Genomic DNA, 23,052 nt, shown 5'->3' on the forward strand with positions numbered 1-23,052 from the left:
ATATTTTACTGTAAAAGATTTCTTCACATATCACTTTTATCGTAATTGATTTTTGCGTTTGTTATAAATGAAACATCTAACCTAAAACTGTACAGAAATAGGGACTTTGCTTTCCAAAAAGAGTTGCTCTAAGGAGTTACACAGCGGACTTCGTCTGCAGAGACGTGAAGTGAACTTCGGGGAGAGAATGTTTCTGTTCTGTGGTCACGTTAATCCTCCTGGCACATCCTCATGTGACAAGGCACAATTAATTGCTGCTGCCCGATGTGAACGGAGTTAATCTTTCACTCGCCCTGCACACTGAGAAGCACGGCAGTGCGCGCGCTCAGAGAGGCCACGCAGCTCTGTGCTGGCCCGCGCGCGGCCTCCCTCGAAGCCCTCTGGGACCTTACAGTACTGGGTTATGGCTTGAGAATTCATTCTTAACACTGCTAGCAGTGGAAAGGGTAAAGTGTTAGCAACATGAATGGGAGCAAGTGGAACTTGCAAAATGTGGAATCGTGATTATTAGAGAGAAACGCAATCAATTTTCTGCCCCTTAACAGTCCCATTACAATGTCTGAACCTGAACTGTACAATCAAAGCAATGTATATTTTTGTCAAAGACAATTTTGGATAAGTCACTCTTTGGTAAACTCAAACCAGTTAAACAAATTTACAAATACAAAGAACTCCATGTAAATAAGGTTAAGACGGACACGGTGACAAGAACCAGGACATTCAAGGCGCTTGCCCCAAGTGCCGCCCCTCCTCACTTGTCTCGTTTATCACAGGACGCTCTGGAGACCTCTCAGGAGGCCCCAAGCCTGAGTGAAAAGAGGCTCCTTCCCTGAGCCTGACCTCTCATGTCCTCGATTTGGGCGTTTCTTGTCACAAACTTAATTTGTATCACAACACAAATTTTTTGCATTTAATTCTTTGAAGGAAAAAAAAAAAAAAATCAAAACCAAACTTATTCATGTAAGGAAAAAAAATCACAAACATTTACCTGAAACCCCAGAACATATTTAAGTGGGTAAACACTTGGGGTCCAGTCTCCCCTTGAGGCACACGGTTTTGACAGGAGTTGAGCAAGTGCTTCAGGGAGAGAAGAGACCCCTGACTTAGGCAGTCTGACAGGAAAAGGCATACTATATACCCGGTTAGCAGAAGTCGCTCCTTAGAGCGGCAGGACTCGCGTGTGTCTGTACGTAGTAACACTGATGTGGAGAGCAGCGGCTCACGCGTGAACAGATCCCCTGTGCTGAAGAGATGCTACCGCACAGCTACCACCCCGGGGGCGATCACACACAAGGGCCTGAATTTTTTTCCCCAAAAAAACCAAAAAAAAAAAAAAAATCCCCAAACACCCCCCACCCCAACTCCATTCTTGGTATTTTAAGAGCCAAAAAAGCATGGAAAACCAGCAAACATCTACTTTTGTATTCCTTTAACTCCTAGCCTCTGAGGTTGGTCTGAATTTCGCTTTTGTTTTTCTCTTAGGTGGTTTGTGCTCTTCTCCCGTGGAGACACACTAGTTGTGAGTTTCAGGGCCAAGGTTCTCAAGCAGAGAGCCTGGAGTGCTGACATCTTACCGACAGCCTGCAGCACAAACTCACCACCAAACTGCTTACAACATTACTCTCTGTCAGAGTATACAGTACCAGGGCAATCTCATAAAGCCCGTTTTGTATACTAGAAGCACACGGGTGAACAAAATACAAAACTGAAGACACTTCCTCAAGTACTAATAAAACATTATCCAAATAGGACTCGGGTATGTTTTTATACAGTAATGTGTTTGCCAGCACATGCTTTTGAGGTCTTTTTTCAAGCTATAAACTCAAGAGAGGAAAAAAATTATAATTCACTTTTACCATCAGATTTCACATTTTCTACAACTATACTGACCTAAAAGGTACATAACATAAAAATAGCACCACGTGACCAAAAAATGGTGACACACAGAGATTTGGTGACACACAGAGTATCTTAGAGGGCTTTTTAACTGTTGGTTTCTTCAAGCAGGAAACACTGAGAGAGCGGGGGAGCCACGGAGGCTCTCATCAGCTCACACAATACTAAGATAGATATATTGCTTGCAATTCCCATAGAGTATATCTTTACAAAAAATACAAATTCCAAGTTCTGCAGTTTCCCTGGGAACTGCATGTAGAAAAAGTTGCTGTGCACCTGAACTGGCTGTTTGAAAAGAGAAAGAAGAAAAAAAACCACAACACTGCTTGGAGAATTTTGTAGACAGAACTACAAATCCCTTTCCTTTAGTGCGAGTACTAACTCACGGTAGAGAGTGATTCGATTTAGTTACCTGGTATGTATGTTTCTACAGTACGGAATGAAGGTAGATTCATAGGCCAGTAAAAACATTGAAAACCACTGCTCCTTTGGGGTTGACTAATATAACACTACTGTATGTAAAAAGGTCAGCACCACGGGTCATCCAGCTTACCTACTGGACAACTAACAAAAATTCCAAATGGTTTCCAACTAGAGTTGAATACATTTTATGGCATTTGGTTTATGTATTTGTTATGAAGCAGAGCTATGAACACTGTGATTTGCTTTGCTTGCTTTTGGACACAATGATTAATATATTTGAAAACCTATTAACATTCTTTTATAAGGGAAATAAAGGGGCAAAACCCTAACATATTAGGTAGGGGCGAGACAGAGTCAAAAGCCCTGTTCACATTGTATTAAATTATATATTCCTCTTACATTCACCTCAACCAGAATAAAATCAAATTTGAGAATGTATATATACTATATATATAATAATTGCTTTATTATATATATATATATATATATAAAAATTGTCTAACTACCCCCTAAAAGTAATTTTAAATTAGAAAAGGTTACCCATTTGTATCAGCTGACGGCATCCCAGCCTCCCTCCACGGAAATGCACTGGTGCCAGTGCACACAATGAGAGAGTATGCCTCTTGGCAGAGAATGCAGGGTCAACCAGTTGGCATAGCTAAATCACTGGCAGATTTTGGATGAAGAGTTCAGCCAAAGAGGAATACTGTCAGCCTGTGTTTTCCCTGGATACGCCGCCCTTCATGCTTTGAGCTCCTTGAGGGAGGGAGGGTGGGGGAGAGGATAAACACAATGAAGTGTTCCTTCCAGAAACCTTAGAAAAACTGCCAAGAGACCAAGAGATTTCCAGATGGTTGGGAAAACCAAAGATTACAACAAAGCAAATCACAAATAGGCATTGATTAATGTGCTTTGTGTGGGTGCACTTCTTTACCATCTTAATCAGGAGCATCAGACACCGTGTGAATTTCCATCCGGGAATCTAGGGCCATCTCTGAGGCCGACGCATCGTTTTCTAGTTTCTGTTCCACATACACATCTGTTCTCTCAGGGGACTCGATGCGACTCCTGACCTCAGCTATGCCAGGGTGGTTTTTCCGCAGGTGCTGGTTGAGGGTACCTTGGAATGGAAAGCACTTCCCGCAGATCTCACAGCGGAATGGTTTATCGTCGGTATGGCCCCGGATGTGGTACTCCAGCTGGTCCTTCCGCGTGTACTTCTTCCCGCAGAACTTGCACACAAAGGGGGTGATTCCCATATGGAGTCGCATGTGCCTGTCAAGGCTTCCCTTCTGGTTGAAGGACTTTCCACAGTAAATACAGATCAACCTCTCATTGTACGGGTACCAGTGACCTCTTGCACTCCTCTCCCGGGGGCTGCTCTCAAACCCGGGGTTATTCATCATAGCTTCACTGTCGGAACCCTGCACCAAGCCCTGCAGATCACTGTGCAGATGGACAGACAGAGCCCGCTTCTGGCGGGCACGACCTCCTCGGAAACAGCTCAGCATGGATCTGGATGGGCTGGAATTACTCAAACTTCCAAAAGCTTCAGATACGCCGGCTGGCTGTGAAGCTGCCTGGGAGTAGGAGTAGGCGTGCTGGAGCACAGAACCATAGGAGCCCACGTTCACGGCCACAACTTGTTCCCCATCAACCATCTCGGTGTGGTACCCATCGTCTCCCAGGGAGGAGCTGTCGGAACAGCTGGGACGGTCAGACTTTTCCATCTTCACTTTCACCTCAGTGATCTGGCTCTCCCTTCCCAGCAGGTCCCCTTGCTCATGGTCCCCCTCGATCTGAATCTCGTACTCAGAGACGCTCCCGCTGCTCCCTCGGTCCGAGTGCCCTTCCTCCTGTAAACGGCTGCGCAAAGCTTTGCTGGGTGTCGTCTCCATCCGAAGATCACTGCTTGTGGTAGGCTGCCGTACCTGAGAGCAGTATGGAGGGGAGATCTCCACCGGGTTGGCAAAGTAGCTGCTGTCTTTAACTCCGTTACGACTCTCTGGAGTCTCTTCCGCACCGACAGTCACAGAGTCCACATCTCCAACACTGATTTTTGAATGGATGCTCTCTAGGATCTGCGTGCACTTGTCAATGACACACTGCATCTGAAGAAAGCTAGCTGCAGTCAGAAAACTGACAACATCCTTCAGCTGCAAGGACATTCTTCCAGTGTAACAAAATGAAAGCAACTGTTCAAACACATTGGGATTTTTAATCACTGATATTGACAAGCCACTCATGGTACTTAATGCTGAATGGTCCCGGAAATAGGGGGAGCTGGCCGCAAGGACTGCTTTGTGGGCTCGGAACGGCTGACCCTGAATGTGGACAATGATGTCACATAGTTTCCCTTGCAGGCGGAGTTCGTTTAGCTGGCTCAGAACGGTGCTGCTGTACTCGGGCACATCAAACTGAATAAAACTGCTGCTGTCCATTTCTACTGACATGAAGCGTAATCTGAGGAAAGAGAGAGTTTCATAATTCGCCAGTGACTCCTCACTAAGTACAAGCGGCATAAACACAGCCTTGCAAAAATACCACCACCCCCTCCACTGTAGCTACTCTACCTCCTGAGGTTCGCCTGAGCATTTCTCCTCTTACTTATTTTCAGTCTTTCATGCCTTGGTTAATTCACCTAAAGCTAAATAACCTCATGATCCATTAGCCAAGTCTCCTAATTACCTGACATTCACCTTGATCAAAGTAAAACATGTAACATATAGTAGAGCCATTTTAGCTCTGAGAACTTGGTATCCTTTTAAGAAATATATTTTTCTGTTTCACCTACCTGTGAGGATCTGAAGTACTCTGTAAAACAGAAGTAAATTCATTTAAAAAAATGCTCTGCCTTATTTGTATATTTCCAATTGGTATTTTGCAAGTATACAGCACACTGGATACACCGAATGGAGCTTAAACCTTTTTAGAGTTTGAGTTGTTGTCTTGATGTGCATTTTTCCCCCTTCAGCTCTACACACAGTTATAGCCTTTTGGGTTGGTAATTCATAGCGCAATGCTCGGTCGCTTTCAGTGAAGAGTTTTCAGACAGCAGCATCAAGAAGAGTGATGGACATGTCAGGAGCGCGTCATCCTCTGCTAGTGCTCACGCTGCTGGCGTGCTCAGGACAGGCTGGCTGCCCTCTGCCTACAATCTACAGCCCCGATCACTCAAAACTACAGGAGGGTGTAGAGCCCAGGCTGCATTCCCGGACCAAAAACAACAAAATTAGATCTCACATTTATATTTTTGTTTTTAAAACCCAATCAATAGAAATTTAAACACCTCCTGAATAAGTACTGAATCAAAGAGAAAATCAATAAGGAATAAAGCTATTTAGAAAATAAGAAAACTCACATCAAATCTGCAGTAAGAAGGGTTTAGGAATGAAGTTTACTTATATCTTCAACTTACTTAACAATGCACCCAAAAAGAGATGGACAGATATGTGATAAAGCAAACAAAATAAAATGTTAACAAGTGTAGAGTCTAGATTGAGTATACAGGTGTTTATTGTAAAATTCAACTTTTCTGTATGTTTGAAATTTTTCACAATGAAATGCTGGGGTTCTGAACTAACAAATTTTAACAATGTCAGTGCCTTAAAAAATTTTATCATTAAACAATAAAGAATAAAAATAAATGAAATCACTTATGAGGTTAGAAAAGTTACAAACTAAACCCAAAGAAAACAAAAAAGTAATTAATACAGAACAGTATTTAATCACAGAGACAAAGTTTTAAAATTTAAGACAAGACAATGTGCAACTAAATCTAAGACTTTTGCAGAAAAAGATCAATCAGTGTGATAAATCACATCAGAATTTTTCTTAACCACCTCAGAATTTATTAAAACATTTTAGTTAGAGAGGAATCCTGTGCCATTATTTATCCTAGATTTATGATTGAAATCAATTTGAAACCCGAGTGGAATGGACATATTTTTAGGATAACATAAATTGGCAGAATTAAAAAGAAACAGAAGTGCCAAAGCACAAATGATCCTCAGGCCTTTCACACTGTTCTAGATGCATGCTGAAATATTTAAAGCATCTCAGTTCATATGGCATAAGTCTGATATTAGAATATGGCAAACAGCATAAAGACCGTCAACTTTACCTAAGTAAAGAGACTTCACTAAACAGACTTACTTTAATATCCTAAAGGAAATACTAGCAAATATAACCTATTAAAAGAATAATATATTATGATCAAATGTAAGAATGGCTATATGTTAGGAAATACACAAATATAATTTGCAACCTCAGTAAGTCAAAGGAGAAAAACCATATGGCCAAATCAATTCTATGCCAAAAATGCATTTTAAAAAGTTGTTACTTTCAAAGTAAGGAAAAAAATACTTAATAAGCTAAGAATAGAACAATATTTTCCTAATATAATAGCATCTACTGCAAACTAAAGGCAACATCACCCTTAAAAAGGAAATATACCTACATTCCCCAAAATGTATTTAGTAGAACACAAGCCCCAAGCTCAATATCTGTACCTCCTAGGAATTAAAAAACATATTAGCATAATAACCCATCTGCAAAGTCCTACAGACAAGACTTCTATTTAACTCAGCAGTTTGCAAACTCATTTAACCATGAAACTCTTCTCTCAAGGTACACATATTAATATTCCAAAGAATTAGTGTTCCCTGGCACACTCTCTGGTAAACACTTTTGTAAAGGAATTCCTGCTAGTGCCTGGAAGGCTACAAGGTTGTCTGCCCATCACTTCTTTTACTTAACGTTGTTCTTGAAATTCCAGCCAAAGAAACAAGGCAAGAGAAAATTAAGGCATATAGCCTTTAGAAAAGAGGAGGTGAAATTATCATCCAAGGGAGATATGACTATTTACGTAGAAAACACAAAAGAATTGCTTGAAAAAAATCTGTTAGAATCAGGATCTAATAAGTGAAGGATTTTTTTTTAAAATTATTTATTTATTTATTTATTTATTTATTTATTTATGGCTGTGTTGGGTCTCCGTTTCTGTGCGAGGGCTTTCTCTAGTTGCGGCAAGTGGGGGCCACTCTTCATCGCGGTGCGCGGGCCTCTCACTATCGCGGCCTCTCTTGTTGCGGAGCACAGGCTCCAGAGCGCAGGCTCAGTAATTGTGGCTCACGGGCCTAGTTGCTCCACGGCATGTGGGATCTTCCCAGACCAGGGCTCGAACCCGTGTCCCCTGCATTGGCAGGCAGATTCTCAACCACTGTGCCACCAGGGAAGCCCAAGTGAAGGATTTAAAAAATTATTATTCATAAAAAACCAGTTAGGTAAGCTAATGACAAGTTACAGCCAACAATATTAACATAAACTATAAAATACCTGGGGGATAAACAAAAAATAGGATCTACAAGAAGAAAGCTATAACACTTTAATAAGGACAAAAACATGTATAAACAAAGACACATATCATGCTTCTGGTAGGAAGATTTGATACTATCAAGATGGACACGTTCCCCGCAAGTTAATCTATAAATGTAATGCAGCCCAATGGAGTATTTTCTTAGAAACTTGACAAAATGATTTTAAAATTCATCTAGAACACTGCCGTCCAATAGAAATACAATGCAAGCCATGTGTGTAATGTTTTCTAGCAGTTATATTGTTTAAAAGGAAAAATATAAAATTTAACTCATTTTATTTAACTCAATATATCTAAAACATTATCATTTCAACAACAATATTTGAAAGTTATTAATGAGATATTTTATATTCTTTTTTTCCAAATAAGTCACCGGTATTTTCACAACACTCTTAGAATTTCATGTCTGTCATACCAAGTCTTTAAAATGTGATGTGTATTTTGCACTTACAGCACATCTCAATCTGGAATAACTACATTTCAAGTGCTCAATAGCCACGTGTCGGCAATGGCCACCATACTGGACATTAGATCTAGAAGAAGAAATACTGAAAAAATTTTAGAAAAAGAAAAATACAGCCAAACATATACATGTCAAAATGTATGAGTAGGCTATAATTCATTCATTTCATAAATATATACTGAGAGTCTTCCGTATGCCTGGCACTACAGCTCCAGGAGAGCTACAATTCTCTTGTTGTAAATTGTGATAAGAGCTATGAGATCTTTCATAATGGAGGAGTGGTCAGAGAAGGCCATTTGAACAAGTGATATCTCAACTGAGACCTAAAGCATGATAAAGGTTAGCCAAATATTGGGGGGCAGGGGGGGAGCTGCAGGGAAAGTTCCAGTTTTCCAGACAGAAGGAATCACATGCACAAACAGATGAGAGCCCAAGTCAGGAAGGAAGGAAATACTGGAGCACTGTGGCACAGCTGGGACAAGGAGCAAGGGCAGAGGCCACATGAGGCTATCAAGTAGATAGAAATCAGACCAGGATGGGCCTTTGGGGGCCATTTTCAATCAGTGAAAAAGGAAGATTTCTGGAAGTAGATGCTGCTTGGATAATATGAATAAATAATAATAAAGTTAGATCCCTTCTTCACAACATACCCAAAAACAACTTCAAGAGAAGGCATTTCTGAGCACACAAAGGCAGACACCAGAAGAAGAAAGGGAGATTTAACTATTAAATAAAACTTTTATACATCTGAAAAATATCTTTTACCAAAAAACAAAGAGACAAATTATGAAAAATATAACATCTATGGCAGGGAAGTATAAAACTCTTACAAATCAATAAAAGCCAAATATAACAACTGAAAAGTGAACAAGGAATATGAACAGATGCTAAAAAAAAAAAAAATTTAAATTGCCTTTAAACATAGTGATAAAATGCTTAATGACTTCATCAATAAACCAAAATATAAAAATTAACACAAGACACAATTGTTCTTTCTCAAATTGCCCAGACTTAAAAACGCAACCCAGCTGGCAGTGTTATAGAAAGAGGGGTGCTCTCACATACTTCTGGTAGGCAAATACAACAAAAGCCTTAAAATGGGAATTTCTCTCAACTCAGCACTCTGTGTTGTAAAAAAAAATCATGAATATAGGCACAAGAATTTATCCATAACTATATCCAATTACAAAACAAACAATGGAAACAACCTGAATGTCCAACAATAAAGGAATTATTAAAGTATGATACGGCTATATACTGAATACGGTATCATTACTAAAATGACGTTAAAGAAGAATTCAAAGTTAGTTCCACAAAACGTAAGTTAGTTCCCATGAGAGCAGGAATTTTTATCTGTTATATTAACTATCTGCCAGATAACTGCCTGGCACATGGTGGATACTCAATAAATATTTGCTGAATAAATATTTAATAACACAGCAAAAAATCAGATCAACTGCAAATGAACAAGAGGGATCTTTATGGGTGATGGAACTGGTCTAAAACTGAATTATGGTGATAGACAACTTTTTAAGTTTACTAAAAGTCACTGAATTTTATACTTAAGATGGGTGAATTTTATATGTAAGTTATATACCTCAACAAAGCTGTTAAAAAATCAGGTAATCACAGAATATACAGAATGGTATTTCTAAAAGTATGTATGTATTTACAAATATTAAATATAGAGATAATATTAAAGAATTATACAAAATATTTACATTAATGTAAGAGTAAAGATGTTTTAACTTTCTTCTTTGTAATTTTCTGTATTTTTCAAATTTCTGTAGTGAACATGTATTACTTGGAATGACAAAAATATATGTTTTTTTAAATCCCTACTAGATGATAGTTTGACAGACACTGCTGGTGAGTATAAAATGGTACAAATACTTTGGAGGGCATTTCAGTAGTATCCAGCAAAATTACAAACGATCCCCCATGACTGAGCAATTTCAACTCTAGGAATTTATTACAGGATAGTTCATAACAAAAGATTGGAAACAAACTAAATTCTCATCAAGAGGAGCCTGGCTAATAAATTATGGTATGTCAATACTAAAGACTACTATACAACCAGAAAAAATGAATAAGGAAGCTCTTTTCATACTGGTATGAAACAATCACCATGATATATTGCTGAATGAAAAAGTTGAGATGCAGAGCAGTATATATGCTATTTGTATAAAGTACTATGAAAACATATACCTTGCTGTGTCAATATATTCATATATAAATATTAGCAAAATATTTTTGGAATGATGCACAAAAACAAATAGCCTCTTGGGACAGGGATGAGGTAGTTGGAAGGCCCATTAGCTTTCAGTGAATCATTTTGAACTCAAAATTTCTAAACTATGTGAATGTATTACTTATTAAAAATAAGTAACATTAAAAAAATTTAAGGCACCTCATCTAGTTTCTAAGAGATAAGAAAAGATCCTAATATAACCATTAGAAGCATTAATTTGGAGTCGGATATGGATTCAAATGATACCTGCTTTCCATTTGTAAAACCTTGGGCAAGGTACTTTATAACCTTTCCAAGTCTCAGTTTGTTGTTTTTTTTTTTAATGGTAGTTATCAATAGCAATAGTCTTTGCCTTATGGGTTGTTATAAGGAATACACGTAGGAAGCACTTAGCACAATGGTTGCTTGGCACGTGGCAATCAAGGTTAGATATTAGAGACTTTTTTTAGGGGGACAGGATGGTGTAACAAAGAGAACTGGCTTTGAAGTTAGACTTGGATATGAATCCTGGTTGTGCCACTTTCTAATAAAAATAACAACAATGAACATTTAAATAGTTACGTGACCTTAGACAAGTCCGTTAACCTTGATCTCTGTATGTAGAAAAGGTCTTGGAAGAACTACTGCCCAACATGACTGCTGTAACAGTTGAATGAGGGAAATTCATGCAATGAATGTGTATAATAGCTTACGTATAATGAGTACCTATCTTGTGCTAAACACCTTACACAGATTAATTAATTTGATTCTCTTATCAACTCTGTTAGGGGAATACTATGATTGCTGCCATTTTATAGATGAAGAAACTGAAGAAAAGAAGTTAAGACACTTGCCAAAGGTCCCAGAGCTAACAGATGAACTTAGTCTGGCTCCAGGGGTCATGCTCATAACTGCACCAGACTGCCTTCTAGAAACACAGAAACTGCCTGGCACCTGCCAAGTGGTCAAATGTTACCTATTCATTACAGCATTTTCGGGACACAAGGATGTGTAAATAGTGACTTTTGGAAATAAAGGGCAAAAGAAAGGTGGATTCAGCTTTTTAAAGGTACAGAGTCCTGGACAAAAACCAGTAGAAAAAGGAAAACAAAAAAGCATTTCTGAAATAGTCTGTAAAACTGAAAATAGCTCCACAATGAGGTGTCTTCGTCCTCTGTGTGGCTTTTTATCTTCTTCTCAGAAAAAAGTACAGAACTACACTGGAAAGAAAATCACTGAAGAGAAAAATGAAAGACCATGATTAACACCTAAGAGAGGAATTCCATTTTTCTGCAAAATGAGAAAGGAAGCGCTCCACTCTCCTCTCCTTGACACCGACGCGTCCTCTCGGCAGTGACAATGAGATAGATTCAGAGACTCCTGCCTAAAGCTGCTAACAAGCAACACTCTCGAATAAGAGGCTTCTCAGAGACTGACACACAGGGAATTTACAGGTAATTTAAGTCCTAGTCACATAAAGGGAGTAAAAGGCATAATTAATCACAATTCTACACCCAGACCTGACTTATCAGGTCCAGTGGTCCTGAAGCAAAGGAAGCCAGAACCTCTTACAGACACATCAAGTTCAAACAGAACCCTCCACTCCTCTGCAATTTTCCAGCATGGGCTAATCACTGGTTCCTCGAGGGTCTTGATTTCTCCCTTGAGTGGAATGTCAGTGGGCCTACACCAAAGTTAGATCAATGTTTAATTTTACCTTTAAAATAAAATATATGTATATGGTCAAACTTCAAACTATAGTACAGAAAAATATAAAATGGATAGCAAAATTCTTCTCCAGTGTCTCTCAATCACTGGAAAGAGTTTTTGGGTGTTCTTTCAGAGAAAATTATAAACATACATCAGCATAAACTGTTCTGTACTCTGCTTTTTAAAAATGTATTTAAAGGGTAAGCTGGGATGAAGTGAGAGAATGGCATGGACTTATATATACTACCAAATGTAAAATAGATAGCTAGTGGGAAGCAGCTGCATAGCACAGGGAGATCAGCTCGGTGCTTTGTGACCACCTAGAGGGGTGGGATAGGGAGGGTGGGAGGGAGACGCAAGAGGGAGGGGATATGGGGATATATGTTTATGTATAGCTGATTCACTTTGTGATAAAGCAGAAACCAACACACCTTTGTAAAGCAATTACACTCCAATATAGATGTTAAAAAAAAAAAAAGTATTTAATATACCTTAAAATCTTTCCACAGCAGCACAAGCTCATCTACTTCATTCTCTTTTCTGATTTCATAGTATTCCATGGATGGCTGTGCCACCATGTATTCAATACTTAATCAGTCCCCAGGTGATACCAAAAGCAAGAAACCATTTAAATAGTCATAGTAGTTCCTCCTAGCAGAGGGGCTGCTGCGTTAGTTTTTCACATCCATCGATAATGCCAACTTACCTCCCAAAAGGTGGCAGCAACTGTCCCTTCACCAAGAGCACATGAAGTGCCTGTACCCCCATAACTGCCAATAATGAATATTGAACTTTTTCACTTCCCCCCCACTCAGACAGGTTAAAAGTGGTATCTCATTGTTTTGCTGTGATTTAATTATAAATGAGGTTGATCATCTTTTCTCATCTTCAATGGCAATTTGTCTAAGTTTGTCTTTGAACTGCCTACCCATATCCTTTGCCCATATCTGACTCTATTGAACTATCAGAGTTCTTTGCAAATTAAGAAAATGAGCCTTTTGTCAAATGTGCTGCAAGTATTAGATTTAACTGCAATCACTAAATGACATACTGACTGGGAATTTATTTTTCTGCATTTATAGGATATGTTCAATTTCAATCTCTTACGTGCACAAAACCAAAGGGAACTCAAAGATAAATAAGAGTCCCAGTCTTGCAGTTCGATACAGGCTTACTGCAGATTCCTCCCAACTCAGAGAGATATAGGAATGGAGTTCATTTTTGATAATGCAGAGAAGTGGTTTATATTAGTTTTTCATTTAGACTAAGTTTGCAGCTGCTTCAGAAAACGATAATGAATTTGATTATTCCACTCACTGAAGACATCAGAATCAGTATTCTTTAATTCAGCAGATTAATCACAGGTCTTTCTGTCCCATTATATCAATAGTAAACAAAAAAAATCCCCAAACGAGACATTTACATTGCTATATTTTAATTAAAAAACAAGTATATATAAACTGGATATTTTTCTTCAATACCATTAATACTTATTTTAACAATACTTATTTTGGTTTTGTTTGTTAAAACTATATTTTGGATAAGAATGTGAAATACTTCTTTTTAAAAACATACACAAAGAGGATATTAGTTGAAATGGTCTGCTGGGAAGTTCAAAATTGTCAGCTCCCCGATTTCTTCATAACCCTCTTCTGCTCATTCAACCAATGGACACACAAACTTCCTGCTCTCCAATTTCTTTAACTGGAGAATACTTTCACCCCTCGGGAAGCAGCTCTCACCTCACACACAGCCTCTGCCACAGTCAGCTGACGAGACTCTGCCACCACTGGTCTCAACAGTGGGTTCTGGGAAGGACCACCTCGGACGTGGGAAGTCCTGACATTTGTCCAGCCACCTCCACACCAGCCTCAGCAACTGAACAAGGGGATCACTGCCACCTTCCACCACACTCCTTAGCCTTCCCCCCTTACTTGGAAAAGCCCATCATCATCATCATCATCATCATCATCATCATCATCATCATCATCAATTACAATATTTACTGAATGCTCGATACATGCTAGGCATGTCGTAAAGGCCTTATATGTATTACTTCACTGAATTCTCTTGACCTTCCACCAGAAGGCAGGTACTATTACCCTCACTTGAGAGGTGAGGAAACTGAGGCTCCAAAAGGCTAACTTAACTTCTTCAGGGCTGTTGCAAAGTCTGGCCATCTAGACCCCTACACAATAACCCCTTATCCTTGTTTAATTTGCCCAAGGGGAGTAGCTGGACCAGTAAGAGAGGCAGGAGAGTTGAGGGAAAGGCAGGAGGAAACGAAAGCTTGCCCTAGGTTACCTTCCTGCCCTAGGGTGGTGGCCAGGGAAAGGGACAGTGACAGGTGACAACCTCCTACCACTGCCCAGGGCTCTTACTCCTTCCTCTGCCAGGAGGAAGGAGATGAAGAAAGGCAAAAGGGAGCATTTTAGTAATATCCATCAAACTTACAAGCGCACATGCCCTGTGCACGAGCAATCTCAGCTCTAGGAATTTACCACAGTACCCTCTTTCAAGATCAAAATCTCCCTCTTTTCTAGATCTAAGTCACTGGTAGAAGGAAGGGCTATGATCAGAAAAAAGTCCCAGGCTGCCCTCCAGCTACAGTATATTATGCCTTCCATATTCACAGCTTTTACTCCCTCTTCCCCATCAGAGCCCTGCACCCTGGCTGATTTTTACCTGCTTTAAATAAACAGCTATCTTCATATGCTAAAGCCTCTATTCATTAGAAACCACCGATCTAGGGCTCAAGTAAGTGGTCCTTTTGGTGTTCGAGGGTGAAAGTCACAGAGAGCAGATGCTGCCAAGACACAGGTTCAGCCCAAGTTCAAGAGGATTCAAAGCAGCACTGAGACTGGCATTTAAAAAGCAAGAGCAGACTGTGAGGGGCTATCCAGGACTGACCAAGTAGTGAGGAAGCCAGGTCTGACCAAGTAGCGAGGAAGCCAGGTCTGAAAGCACTGAGGACAGCAGCAAGGCCAGCACAGGCCAGGGCAAGACGGAACCACGAGGAGTGAAGAGCGACCAGGTTCGGGAAGAGCACAGCCACATGTTGGGGAGTTCAGGCAGACTGGGCAACCAGAGAAGGGAGGCCATTCACCCAGCGAGGCAGTGTGGGCACGAGCCACAGGGGAGAGGCGCTGTCCCCTAAATTACCATACAAGCCAGCCTGGGATACTCGACCCACAGACTTGAAGTGCAAAGTGAAGGAGAAGGGTCCTAGAAATAAACATGCACGCATGCTCTGAAAAGAAAACTAAGATCTGATGCAAGACCATATGACAACAAGGCTTAGCAAGTAAAGCTGCTTGAAATCTTTGCAAGCTCCCACCCAAAAAAAGCTACAGAACATATGACCACACCCAGGCATCAGGACAAGACGCTGTTCTGAAACGCTACAAACAAGGGAATGATACCCCCTAATCCAGATTCCAAAGCTCACCAAGAATAAACACATTTTACCTGAAGGAGCTTTAAAAGAGTCACTTCTTAAAGACAGGGAAACCAGCTGACCATAATCTAACAGACACGGCTGATCCTGGGAAGGGTGGACAGATGCCAGTTCGTCCTCTCACCTGGCTCCTCCCACTGAGTTTGAGCAAATGAGGCAAAAAGGTAGTGAGTGCTCTTCTGTATGACCACTATAGGTTCACACAAAATAAAACGCCCAATTAATGGAAATTACAGCTCCCTAAGTTTTCAAAGGTGCTGCATATTTAACAATTTCTTATAAAGCACTAGGGAATGTAAGGAGGGTCCTATTATTTTCCATTTAATGTCATTATAGTCTTATGACACTATTTTTAAAAGACTTAACTATCACCAAAAAATAACTAAAAGAAAGCATGGGTGAATTTATTTATAATAATGTCATAGAGGCCTCTGCAAGCATGACATAAGTCCCAGAAGCCACAAAGACAAGGACAAATACATTTAACAACATAGAAATATATAATAAAAAAAATCCACCCCCCAAGCCGAAAGATAAACGACATATTGAAGGAAAGTACGTGCACATTTGACAAAGGGCTATATTATAACTCAAACAGATTTGGACTGACACACAAAATCCTATGGAAGAAGGTGCAAAAGATATTAACAGTTCAAAGAAAAAGTGATCAAAAACATATGAAAAGATGTTTAGCTTTATTCATGATCAAGACCTGTTGAATTACAAAAAGAAAAAATGAGATACCATTCGTAACCCATCAGACCTGCACACATTTTAAAAGCGTGCAGGTGTAATCCTGAGGGATAATCTGGTAGTATCGATTAAGATGTAAAAAGCATTCATCGTTTGGCCCACAATTAACTATTAAGAATTAAGCCTACAAATACACAGTACTTACAATAGCATATTAGGATATGTATGTCCACTGAGCATTTTTATTTGCTATAGCAAATTTAAAAAAAAAGAGGGAAATGAGCTCAAAATCCAGAGAAGACTTGTTCAAAAAAAAAACAAAAAACAAAAAACAAAAAAAACAATCAACAATGAAACACTACCCAGCCATTAAGAAGAATAAATAGACCTGTATCCTTCGTCACGGAAAAGAGCTCTAATATTTAGCCAAAACCAGCAAGCCATAGAAAAATCTGTAGGTATATATGTGATTCACTTCGTGTACTTTTCTTAAAAGAACAAGTATATACTGCTGTATCCATTCTGGAAGGAATTCCATGAAACCATTAAAGTTGGTGACTTTTGGGAATGAGGACTACAGACTGGGGAGAGGGAAGGGAAACAGACTTTTATACTTTTTGAATTTTTTTATCATATAGCTGTATTATTCTCACTGAAAGTGTTTTTAAGACATGTTATAGGGTTTTACCTAAAAATATATAATTTTTAAAACCAAGAAATCCAGAGAAAGATAGGCTGCAAATGGGTAATTACTGTATCAAGCAGACAATTACAGAGGCAGAAACAAAGAACTATGAGAGCAATGACAAGACTGATAACTTTTGACCAAAGTGAATTTTTTTTAATCAAAGAGAATAAATGAAATCTTCACGGTGGAAGTAATATTTGAACAGGACTTTGCATTTCAAATGGAACAGAAAGAACACTTCAGGCAGAGGAATGGCAGAAGCAAAGAACACTGGAGTGAAAATGTATGGTGTCTGGGGTAGTGGCCAGGGCCCAGGTACAAGGAGTGACGAGGGAAAGAGGAATGCCACAGTGGGAATGTGGACGGCCTTGAATACGAGCCTGGAAATCTCAAACTGGATTCCGGTGGCAGCCAATTTGAACACGAGTCCAAAGAAGGACTCAACAGGACTTGGAGACGGAGGGATGCTACCCACTCTGGAAGTTAGTTCCGTCTCAGACAAGCTGAGTTTAGGCTGCCCACTGGGCATCTGAACAGAGTTGTCCAATAGGCACAATTTGGGAGTAATCAAAAATTGTACTAGCCAAGGACGGATGTGGTAACATGCGGTTACTAAAAGGGAAAACAGAAAACACAGTTGAGAACAGAAAGTACAGTTATTTGCTCCTACTGTAAGATGGTATCTCACGAAAGAGGAAACATCCACACCTAGCCCTCTCCTTAAGGCACCGTTTCATTGACTAATAAAATTCTGCATCGTGCCTTTTGTTAAGCTGTAAGGAAACCAAACAGTGAAAACCAGAACCTAAACTAGTGCCATCTTCCCACACTGCAAATCCATTCTAAAGAGAACCTAAAGATGAGAAAAGACACTTAAATGTCATCTGGGCAAAACACCCACATGGGCCTTGAAGTCCCCTCTACAAAATCCTTGGGTAAAACCCTGGAACTGTTTCCCCGTAATGACAACCAGAGCAAAAGTAAAAGTGTAAAACCTAAGCAAATGAGATGTGCTGATTTTTGAGCCTCCCGTGCTGCTGAGCTCACACCCTCGGTGGTGAGCTCTCTGAGGGCAGGGACTGTGTGCCCAGAACCCAGCAATGTGTCTGGCAGAGAGAGGCTCTCAGCAACCTAAACCAAGCTGGTGGCTCAAAATCCATGACTGCCACCATGGCGGCACCCTCAGCTTTCAAGTCTTCCTGCTGAACGCCCAAGAGACGCAGGATCGTCTCACCAGCAGGAGAAATCTAGCAAGGTGATTCACTCCCATCTAACCCATAAACACTCTAATTTGCTCCACTTCATTTAAAAATACCCTGCGACACTTCCAAGAAAGGAAAGCAAGGTTACAAATTTGGAAGTTGTTTAAGGCACCAGGAAGTACCCATTATTCCCCATCAAGATGCTCACGATTCCAAACCCAGATTTGCACCTGCTGGCTCCAGTCACTTGCTGATACTGGAGACACAACTCAAGCTAGACTTTATCAGGCACTGAAGACCTGAAGATCCCTGTCATTCTCAAACAAAAAGTCATTAAAAAGACCGCAGAATGGAAGCACTGGGGACAACAGGCATGGTTAACAGCAGTCACAAGGATATAAAAATAACTTTCCTAGGTATTTCTGCCTGGGTCTAGAGCAAAACTAAAATTGAGCTGTCATGAAGTACAATCTAATCCTTCAGAAAGCAGCAGCCGAATAACACCAGGCCTGCATGAAACATTCTGGTGCTGCTGAAACCCAATGCAAGAAAAAAATAAATAAAATGGCATTCCGTGATGGATATTCATGAAGTACTCATCCTAATTTAAAAGAAAACAAGTCTAGAGTTCTTACTGCATTAATTCATGTGAGCCTGAAAGAACATTTTTATCCAAACTGTTAGATTTCCTACCAAGGCGTTAACATTCTCCAAGTCTGCTCAGATACACTAATTCTGAGAGTGCGGTTTCGTTTGACAGTGGAGACTGTCCTTCAGTCAGTGCAAAACATCAGAAGCTTCTTCTGAGCTTTCCTAGCAGAGTAGGAATGGACTCTTTAACCTGATTGGCAATAACAGTTACTGAGCTCCAACTGTGTTCTGTACACTAAGTAAGCTCTCTACCTGCTCACTGAATCTTCATGACAACACTATGAGATAGACACGGCAGCTATCCCCATTCTACACGTGAGAAAACACTTAGAGAGACTAAGAACCTTTCCCAAACTCACTAATGACTGGCTGAGCCAGGATTTGAACCTGGATTTGACAGTCTCCAGAGCCAGAATTCTTATCTCCTGTAAGAATAAGATTTTAATCCAGGCACAGTGGTGAGAAGTAGGGGTTTTATTGGTGCTAGAATCTTACTGATCACCTTTGAGTGGAAAAAAATTTCTCATTTAAGGGTGTATCATTACACCAACACAGTGATAACTAAGGGGTTACAATTCCTTGTACTTTGCAGCCATTTCTCTGCATAATGTCCATTCTTTTTACTTCTGTCTATGAAGTGGGCAATTAGATGTTTAAAATCCTATCATGAAATAGAAAGATTTGTTTCAGTTAAAGGAATGAATAAGTTTTCTTAAGGCAAAGAACTCAAAAAAGTCAAGGAGTAGCAACTTATCTGCTTACTGCTGGCATTTCAGGGGGCACCAGACCTGGGAAATATATTAAGTCGCACCTCTAAAGATAAAAGGATTAGAAAAGCTCACCTTGAATTGCTTTCTTCCATGAGGCTTTCCATGCCATCAATACAACCAGAAAATAACCGTTAGAAATTAAACTGCTTTCAGTTGATGACCTTCACTAAGCTAAATTCAGCAGTTTGTCAGCTACAAAACATTAAATGGACACAATTAAGAAGTTTGAAAACCATTAAGCAGAATTTAAACTAGAGAAAGATGAAAACTAATGGGAATAAAACATAATGACACATTATAGATTCGTGATACTGACATTTTTGACAAGCGCTTCAGCTGGAAGGTAAAAGTAGGATCCAGCGACATGTAGAAATACACAGCTCAGTAAATACACCGAGGTTCAGCAGCCTATCATTTCTCCACCTTGATAAATTTACACCTAATAATGATGATGATGATGAAAATGTAAATATTAAGCAGTTACTAGGTGCTATAAACTTTGCTACCTCCTTCATATACATTTTTTCACTTTAAAACTCACAAAACCCTAGGAAATGGATTTTATTATCCCCATACTACAAATGAGAAAACAGAGGCTCAGAGACATTACATAAATTGTCCAAGTTCACATGGCTAGTAAGTAGCCTTGCTGGGATTCAAACTCAGACCGGTCTGATTCCAAAGCTGATGTACTTTCCCCACAGCCTCCAACTGAAGAATTACATGATGTTTTCTTTTCCCATAATCAAGAGTAAACATTTTAATGTTTCAAAGATTCATTTTATGTTAACTGCACTCGAAGAATGAAAGCTGAAAACATCCACCTTGAATGGCAGCATTAGACGTAAATTATATATGACAGAGAAAACTGATAACTAATAAAAGATTCTCCTTTAAAAAGGGGGGGTTCAAAAAAATTTAAGTCATTTACCAACAAGAATTAGGAAGTATTTGCATACCTATTACAAAAGCCCAGCTACAGTATTAGATATTACAAGGGCTTCAAGAGAAGTATTAAGACAAAATGCCCTCAAAAAAAACACCCACTTCAGCTGGGACAAGAGCAAGTTCAGTAACCAAGGAACAAGTGCTGAATCCTGTGCTTTAGATTCTGAGTGCCACAAAGGCATGGGGGTAGGGCAGTCAGGGAACACCCTCTGGAGGAAGTATATCTTCAGCAGGGGCTTGAAGGAAGTGAAATGGAGAATTTACACAGAGGAGAAGAAAAAGGAGGCCAGTACTTCAGAAGGGGGAACAAGAGGAGCAACGCCCTAGAAGCAGTCACAAACTCGCTTCTGCAGGAGACAGACTGGGAGGAGAAGCAGCAAATAAGGTCCAAGGAGGTGAGGAGAGCCTTGAAAAGACACGGTGGGCACTGACTGGACGCAGTGTGGCAGGCAGAGGAGGTACTCAGCTTTGAATAGTGGTATAAATACCTGTGGCCTTTTAGCTGATCTCCTGGCCCCCAGCCTCTCCCTTCCCCTCCTGTAAATGATCATGAACCACCCCTAGTCTCTTGCCTCTCACCACTGCCTTTAGAATAGTTTCAACTTTGGCCTGGTGTTCAAGTTCTCTCAGGGACTAGCCCAGCCAATCTTTCCTTATTCCCTTCCTTTAAGCACCCTTCTCTACAAGGAAACCGGTCTATTCACTAACTCCATAGGATCACTGGGTCTGATTCTTCTTTTCCTATCTGAGTCCTACTCATCCTTTAACAGCCAGCTCAAACCTCACCCCCTCACTAAAGCCTTTCCCGACCACTTGGCCTATAGTAACCTCCATCTCTCCTTCCTCTTAATTCTACAGCACACAGGCTTGACTCATCAATCAATTACCTTTTCACAGGTATAATCTCAGCACCCAGTGTAAAGCTGCTTGGAGGCTGTAAGTGTGCCTCCTACTACTTTACCCCACCACATGGAACAGCATCTTGACATTTAATAAGCAAGCAAACACTCAACTCTTTTTTTGACTTCCTATATTAAGTTTAGCATTAGCATAAAGGAAGGATGGAAGAGGTGGGGGGGACTTCTGAAGTCAGAGACCAGCTAAGGAGCTGTTGCAATAATCCAGATGTGAGGCAAAGAGGGCCTGACTAGGGAACAAAGAGAAAATGGGCAGATATAAACAACAAAAAAAATTTTTGCATGCAAAAACTCAGCAGGATGTGATTGACTACTACTAGGAACAAAAGCAAGGGATGAATTAGGATAAGGTTAGGTTTAGAAACCCTTCTTGGATTCATTTTAAAGCCTGTCTGAAAACAAGTGTATTAAGCGGCTAAAAAGTCCACATTTGCAAAAAGTCTTCGGTGAAACTGCCCAATATCTTGAACCAGGGACAGCCATTCCAATTTCAGACATACACAGAATGGTAGAGCTGGAAGGGTCTTTAGAGAGCGTATCTAAAACCCTCACTGATCAGGTGGGGAAACTGAGGCCCAGCATGGCAGAGGCTTGCTGAAAGCCTCAAGACTGAGACTCCCAGACTATTCATGCCCCAAGGCACAGCCGCCTAGCCTAGAAGGACACTGTTTACACACCCAGGCCAGCCCAGCCCTCCGTAATGGCAGGACCGTCTGAGGGCGAGAGTGACCGTGGAGACGTCCAGGGCCAAGCAGGACGCGCCGCCGCCTGTTTACCTGGAGAAAAGCCGTGGCGTGGGGCAGGAGCTCGGTTGCAGCCACCAGCAGGGCCGACCCCGCGGCCCGGCCCGGCTCTCCGGGGGACTTAACCATCCGGCCTCCCCGTACAAAGGGGGAGCGCCCCCGGGGCCGAGGGGCCCGGAAGCAGGGGATCCCGAGACGCCCGGGCGGAGGCTGGGGAGCCCGGGGCAGCTGGCCGAGCGCTACCCTCAGACCCGCCAGCAGCGCCCGTTCTCCGGGGCCAAGCAGGGTTGGCCCCTTGGGGGCGCGCGCCGGACCAGAGCAGGTGCCCAGAGCTTCCCGACCCCGCCCGGCCTCGGCTCCAACCCGCACCACCCGCCCACCCGCCGGCCCGCGGGGCTGACCAGGCGCTGAGGCTCCCGCCCCGCCGCGCCCAGAGGGAACCGGAGAGCGGCCAGGGGCTGCCACCGACCCCGCTTGCTCCGCCCGCGCCTCGCCAGCCGCCCGCCGCCCCACGCCGGCGCGCCTCACCTGCGGAGAGCGCCGCGCTCACATCGCCCGCCCGCGGCGCCCCCTCCGCCGCCGCCGGCGCCAGGCCCGTCCCCGCCGCTCCGGCTGCCGCCCCAGCCCGCGCCCCCCGCCCCCGGAAGCGCTTCTCTGCCCCGCCCCCTCAGCGCCGGCGCTTCCGGGCAGGCGCGGACCGCGGTGCTGGCGATGCGGGACGGGCCTCTCTCCGGGACTCCGAGTCCGGGATCCCGCTCGGGCTGTGTCCGGGAGTCTCGCCGCGGACGAATGGGCTAGCGGCAGCCTTGGTCCCGACACCGGGAGGGAGCGGCGGCAGCTCCGCGCATCACGGCCTCCCGCCCGCCTTCTCCTCGGCGCCCCCT

The 23,052-nt window shown here is 41.7% G+C and overlaps 1 protein-coding gene across 1 annotated transcript; it reads right to left on the bottom strand.

The window, feature by feature from the left end:
- Positions 1 to 2,833: 2,833 nt before the first annotated feature.
- ZBTB34 (zinc finger and BTB domain containing 34) lies at positions 2,834 to 22,769 on the bottom strand. Its single transcript, XM_068553602.1, has 2 exons — positions 22,697 to 22,769; positions 2,834 to 4,782 (listed from the first exon to the last, which is right to left on the bottom strand). The coding sequence occupies exon 2, from the start codon at positions 4,770 to 4,772 to the stop codon at positions 3,258 to 3,260; it is 1,515 nt and encodes a 504-aa protein (XP_068409703.1). The 5' UTR covers positions 4,773 to 4,782; positions 22,697 to 22,769; the 3' UTR covers positions 2,834 to 3,257.
- Positions 22,770 to 23,052: the final 283 nt, after the last annotated feature.

The sequence above is a fragment of the Eschrichtius robustus genome, chromosome 10, assembly GCF_028021215.1.
Source record: "Eschrichtius robustus isolate mEscRob2 chromosome 10, mEscRob2.pri, whole genome shotgun sequence".
Classification (NCBI taxonomy): domain Eukaryota; kingdom Metazoa; phylum Chordata; class Mammalia; order Artiodactyla; family Eschrichtiidae; genus Eschrichtius; species Eschrichtius robustus.

What these genes read in the sequence shown, in the direction of transcription:
- ZBTB34 (XM_068553602.1), bottom strand. Translation starts at nt 4,772, where the DNA reads ATGTCAGTAGAAATGGACAGCAGCAGTTTTATTCAGTTTGATGTGCCC.